Source organism: Solanum pennellii, chromosome 11 (genome assembly GCF_001406875.1).
Source record: "Solanum pennellii chromosome 11, SPENNV200".
NCBI lineage: Eukaryota > Viridiplantae > Streptophyta > Magnoliopsida > Solanales > Solanaceae > Solanum > Solanum pennellii.
Window position 1 is genome coordinate 18,711,464 of NC_028647.1, and position 6,522 is coordinate 18,717,985.

General features: G+C 45.9%; 1 protein-coding gene and 1 pseudogene across 1 annotated transcript; both read left to right on the top strand.

Annotated features, from left to right (window-relative positions):
- The window catches only part of LOC114074718, a 33,190-nt pseudogene extending 27,593 nt beyond the window's left edge, over nt 1-5,597 (top strand).
- An 11-nt stretch (nt 5,598-5,608) lies between these two features.
- Nucleotides 5,609-6,082, top strand: LOC114074719. Its single transcript, XM_027912712.1, has one exon. It carries the CDS (start codon nt 5,609-5,611, stop codon nt 6,080-6,082), a length of 474 nt encoding a protein of 157 aa, XP_027768513.1.
- The last annotated feature ends 440 nt before the right edge of the window (nt 6,083-6,522 follow it).

A 6,522-nucleotide genomic window follows, 5' to 3' on the forward strand; every position in this document is an offset into this window, starting at 1 on the left:
GGGCCGGGTAATGTTCGTGCGGAGTTTCTTGCATATGTCACCGAGTCCCTCACTAGAGGGCCGGGTATGTATATTATATATATGATTGGTGATGAGGATGGTTATGATGATGATGATGACGGAGATGATGTGATGACTATTTCACCGAGTCCCTCACTAGAGAGCCGGGTACGTATGATGTACATATATGATGATTATTTTGCCGAGTCCCTTACTAGGAAGCTGGGCACCTTATGTGTTAAAGATATGCATGGTTTTAACTTAAAAGGTACATGTGTGGCAATATCTTGTTTTGACTTATCATGTTGGTATCCTGTCATCTTTACCTTATGCTTTACATACTCAGTACATTGTCCGTACTGACCCCCTTTCCTCGTGGAGGCTGCGTTTCATGCCCGCAGGTGTAGATGCACAGTTTGGTGATCCTCCCGCCTAGGATATCTACTCTGCTGATTGGGAGAGCTCCACTGTTCCGGAGCCCAGTCGTTTTGGTACATAACTTTCTGTGTAGTCTTTTGCTTGTCTATGGGTACCGCGGGGCCCTGTCCCTTAGAGTTTCACTACTACAGTCTTAGAGGTCTGTAGACATTATGTGGGTTGCATATATATGTTTTGGATAATGGTCTGGACATGGTTTGTTTGAGATGTCCGCTTGTACAGGGCCAGCCTTGTCGGCTGCGTACATCATTGTGTATTGTGTAGTGGCAACCTTGTCGGCTTGCGTATGCTATTATGCTTTGGATAGTGGCGGCCTTGTCGGCTCGCGTATGTTGTTACGGTTGAATGGTTATGACTCCTTATGAGACAGATCCACTTTATATATATATGGTGTTGGGGCTGGCTTGATTTGAATAAATTCCATATTGTCTTAGTTTCAGTTGGTTATACTTAACAAGTTTGTATGTGAGTGTCCAAAACGGGCACTAGTCACGGCCCATCGGGTTGGGTCGTGACAAAAGTGGTATCAGAGCGGTTCTTCCTCGAAAGTGTCTACAGACCGTGTCTAGTAGCGTCTTGTTTATCGGTGTTTTGTGCACCACATCTGTAAACATGAAGCTACAAGACATTTAGGATGTCATCGTTTCTTCTTATTGTAGATCGTGCGATAGAGCTATATTAACAGGATAATCCCTCTCTAACGAATCCCTGTGTTTTCAGCTATGCCTCCAAAGAAAGCGACAGCCGCCCAGAAGGGCAAATCGGTAGCAGAAGGTACTAGTCAGACCCGGAGAGTTACTAGGGCCCGTGCCCAGTCTATGCTTGGTATTGCGCTCCAGTCGGAGAGCTCTGCTACACCGCCACTGCTAGAGGACCTTAGAGCAGCAGCAACTCCTGTTCGGGCGACACCACCACCAGCCCCCGAGGCCCCAGCACCTGAACCTCCAGCTCCTCAGCCAGTGACTGAGGATAGGGCCATGAGAGATGCGGTTCAGTTGCTGACTAGATTAGTGGCAGGTCAGGCTCGCAGGCATGGACTAGGAGTTGATCATGCGGACAGATCTGATAGCTTAAGGGCTCGTGACTTCTTAAGTTGTAATCCTCCAGAGTTCTTTGGGTCAAGGCCCCAGGATGATCCGCAAGAGTTTATTCGTCAGATGCAGCGTACATTGAGGATAATCAAGGCTTCGGAGACCGAGTCTGTTGAGTTGGCTACGTATCGTTTGCGGGATGTAGCTATTAATTGGTATGAGTCTTGGGAGTTATCTAGGGGTGAGGGTGCTCCTCCAGCGGTATGGGATGAATTTGTGGAGGCTTTCCAGGGCCACTTCCTGCCTCCAGAGATGAAGTGAGCTAGAGTCGATAGATTCTTGCATTTGAGGCAGAATGGCAGAAGCGTTCGAGAGTATAGCCTCGAGTTTGATTCATTGGCTAGGCATGCGCCTACTATTGTGGCTGATATGGCAGACAGGGTACATCGTTATGTGATGGGATTGGATCGTTATCTGATTGACGGTTGTATGGCAGTGACTCTTCAGCCAGGTATGGACATTGCTCGGGTGCAGGCATATGCACAGGGGGTAGAGGATCGGCACCGGGGACGTCAGCCAGATAGAGATTATAATAGAGGCCAGCATAAGAGGGTTAGATCAGCAGGTTATCCTGACGAGTTTCAAAGCGGGCAGTCTCAGCAGCATGTTAGATTTTCTTCCCAGCCAGCACAGAGTGCACCCCCACGTTTCATGGGTAGGGGGTTCGATCGTATGGGATATTCGGAAGCTGGTCAGAGCTCTAGGGCGTCAGGGTCACAGATGGGCCGGGGTTTGAGCCAGTCGAGGCCACCTTTGCCTCGGTGTTCTCGTTGTGGTAAGTCCCATCCTGGGGAATGTCGTTGGGCTACAGGTGCGTGTTTTTCTTGCGGCCGTCAGGGCCATACTATGAGGGAGTGTCACCTTAGAGGTAGTGCAGGTGGTATGGCACAGCCTACAGGGTCCGTTGCTGGTTCATCTTCTTCTGTGGCTATGCGCCCTACGGGGCAGGGTATTCAGGCGCCAGCAGGCCGTGGTAGAGGACGTGGTGGAGCTTCCAGTTCTAGCGGTCCCTCGAACCGTATATATGCTTTGACTAATAGGCAGGATCAGGAGGCGTCACCTAATGTGATCACAGGTATATTATCACTATTCTCCCGAAGTGTGTATGCATTGATAGACCCAGGTTCCACCTTATCATTTATATCTCCCTTTGTTGCTAGTAGGATCGGAATAGAGTCTGAGTTGATAGAACCATTTGAGGTAGCTACACCTGTAGGAGATTTTGTCATAGCTACGCGAGTATATAAGAATTGTTCAGTAGTTATATATAGTCGTCGTACCGTAGCAGATCTAATAGAGTTAAATATGATTGAGTTTGATATTATCATGGGCATGGATTGGTTGGCTGCTTGTTATGCTAATGTTGATTGCAGAGGAAAGATAGTTCGATTTCAATTTCCAGGGGAACCGATTATAGAGTGGAAGGGAAGTACAGTATCGCCGAAAGGTAAGTTCATTTCATACCTCAAGGCCGGGAAGATGGTTAGAAAAGGCTATATTTACCATCTGATTCGGGTGCATGACATAAAGGCAGAGGCACCGACTCTTCAATCAGTCCCGGTAGTTAATGAATTTCCCGATGTATTCCCCGAGGAACTTCCAGGCCTTCCTCCAGAACGAGAGATAGAGTTTACTATAGATGTACTGCCAGATACCCAGCCTATATCTATACCTCCTTATAGAATGGCACCTGCTGAGTTGAAAGAATTGAAAGAGCAATTGAGGGATTTGCTAGAAAAGGGCTTCATCAGGCCTAGTACGTCACCTTGGGGAGCACCGGTACTGTTTGTGAGGAAGAAGGATGGGTCGCTGCGGATGTGTATTGATTATAGGCAGCTGAACAAAGTAACAATAAAGAACAGGTATCCCCTCCCAAGGATTGACGATCTATTTGACCAGTTGCAGGGTGCAAAGTGTTTTTCAAAGATAGACTTGCGGTCAGGTTATCATCAGGTGCGGGTAAGGGAGGCAGATATTCCAAAGACGGCATTCCGGACCCGATATGGGCATTATGAGTTTAGAGTGCTGTCTTTTGGGCTGACTAATGCTCCAGCGGTGTTTATGGATTTAATGAATCGAGTATTTAAACCATTCCTTGATATGTTTGTTATTGTATTTATAGACGATATTCTGGTCTATTCACGTTCAGAAGAGGAGCATGCAGACCATTTAAGGACGGTACTTAGGGTGCTTCAGCACCAGAAGTTGTATGCTAAATTTTCCAAGTGCGAGTTCTGGTTGACTTCAGTGGCATTCTTGGGGCATATTATTGGAGCTGATGGTATTCGGGTAGACACGCAGAAGATTGAGGCGGTAAAGACTTGGCCCAGACCTACGACACCTACTGAGGTACGCAGCTTTCTGGGGTTAGCAGGATATTACAGGAGATTCGTACAAAAGTTTGCCTCAATTTCAGCGCCTTTGACAAGACTAACTCAAAAGGCAGCCAAGTTCCAGTGGACGGATGCTTGTGAGCGAAGCTTCCAGCTATTGAAACACAAATTGACTACAGCTCCAGTCCTAACTCTTTCGGAGGGACCAAACGGCTATGTTATTTATTGTGATGCTTCGGGTGTTGGGCTAGGATGTGTATTGATGCAGCATGGCAAAGTTATAGCCTATGCCTCCCAGCAGCGAGGAAGCATGAAAAGAATTATCCTACTCACGATCTGGAGTTAGCAGTCGTGGTTCATGCCTTGAAGATATGGAGGCATTATTTATATGGTGTCCATGTGGACATCTATACAGATCATAAGAGTCTCAATATATCTTTAAACAAAAGGAGCTGAACTTACGACAGAGGCGGTGGTTAGAGTTGCTAAAGGATTATGATGTTGATATTTTATATCATCCAGGGAAAGCAAATGTTGTAGCAGATGCTCTTAGCCGTAAGTCCATGGGTAGCTTGACAGATGTACAACCATAAAGGAGGGAGATGGTTCGGGAGATTCAGCGGCTATCCAGCCTTGGAGTCCGTCTGGCTAATTCAGAAGATAGTGGAGTTTCTATTCGAGAGGTTGCTGAGTCCTCAATCATAGATGAGGTAAAGAGACACCAGTACGAGGGCCCTATTCTGGCACAATATAGAATATGCAGCTCTTCAAAAGGAAAAGACCCCATTTAAGGTTGCACCTGACGGAGTGTTACAATATGAAGGCAGATTGTGTGTACCCGATATTGCGGGGCTACGACGGTAGGTTGTGGGAGATGGGAGAGGCACACTCTGCCCGTTATTCTATTCACTCAGGGTCAACGAAAATGTATCATGACCTCAGATGCTTATACTGGTGGGATGGCATGAAAAAGGACATAGCGGAGTTTGTTGCTCAGTGCCCGAATTGTCAACAAGTAAAGATCGAACATCAAAAGCCAGGTGGATTATTACAGGAGGTAGATATCCCGACTTGGAAATGGGAGATGATTAATATGGACTTCATTACAGGCTTACCTCGCACTCAACGGAAGTATGACTCTATATGGATTATTGTACATAGGCTGACGAAATCGGCCCATTTTCTTCCAGTCAGGACTACTTATTCGGCTGAAGATTATAAGAGGTTATATGTCAGGGAGATAGTGAGACTTCATGGGGTTCCCACGTCCATTATATCAGACAGAGGAGCTCAATTTACAGCCAACTTTTGGAGATCGTTTCAGAAGGGATTGGGGACACAGGTGAACCTTAGCACAGCATTTCACCCTCAGACTGATGGGCAGGCTGAGCGTACTATTCAGACATTAGAAGATATGTTGCGGGCCTGTATTATTGACTTCAAAGGTAGCTGGGATGACCACTTGCCGCTCATTGAGTTTGCCTATAATAATAGCTACCATTCTAGTATCCAGATGGCACCGTACGAGGCCTGATATGGGAGGAAGTGCAGGTCACCTATTGGTTGGTTCGATGTTGGCGAGACAAAGTTAATAGACCCGGATATGATTCAGCAAGCTGTTGACAAGGTGAAGCTTATTCAGGAAAGATTATTAGCAGCCCAAAGTCGACAGAAGTCATATGCAGATAATCGGTGTCGAGATTTGGAGTTTCAGATTGGTGACTGGTATTCCTGAAGGTATCACCCATGAAGGGAGTGATGAGATTCGGCAGGAAGGGGAACCTCAGTCCGAGATACATTGGGCCTTATCAGATTGTTCGTAGGATAGGCAAGGTTGCCTATGAGTTGGATCTACCATCTGATTTGGAGGCGGTACATCCAGTCTTCCATGTATCGATGCTACGTAAATGTATTGGTGATCCTTCTAGAGTATTCCCTGTAGATAATGTTCAGGTAACAGAGGAGTTGTCATATGAGGAGAAACCCGTAGCTATTCTTGATCGCCAGGTTAGAAGGTTAGGTACTAAGGATGTGGCTTCCGTCAAAGTGTTGTGGCGAATTAATAATAGGGAGGAGATGACTTGGGAAGCGGAAGACAAAATGAAGAATAAGTATCCATACGTGTTCCCCGTACCTGCAGGTAATTCAATTCCTAGCTTGACTATATTGATTGATAAACGAGATTATGTAGTAAGTTGTGACCCTGTGAGGCATCTGTAAGTTACAAAATGGAGGTTGATAGGTATAACTGTTAGAGAGACCTCGCTGGAATTTTTTTTTGTAAGACGCTAACTTAACATTCGAGGACGAATGTTCCTAAGGGGGGAAGGATGTTATGCCTCGTATTTTTATACATAGTGCGCGTCATGAACAAGTAGATGTAAGTCCGGGGAATGAGATTTTATTTTAAGTTCCAAGTGATTAAAAAAATATTAGGCAAGGATGTTAATTCCAAATGTGATATTAAGTATGATTTGGCTAATGTAAGTGTCATTAACATTAAGTGAGGGATTAATAAGTGGCTGATTAGGATTAAACTAATCAAGTGGGCCCCACCACTCAAGGCAAATTAAAAGAAATCAGATTGGGAGCTGGCCCTTAGTGGGGCATGTGTAGAGGGGGGCTGCCTCCACTTCATATTATGAATGAGGTGGTGAAAT

Coding starts and splice junctions, on each gene's coding strand:
- LOC114074719 (XM_027912712.1), top strand. CDS start 5,609: ATGAAGGGAGTGATGAGATTCGGCAGGAAGGGGAACCTCAGTCCGAGA.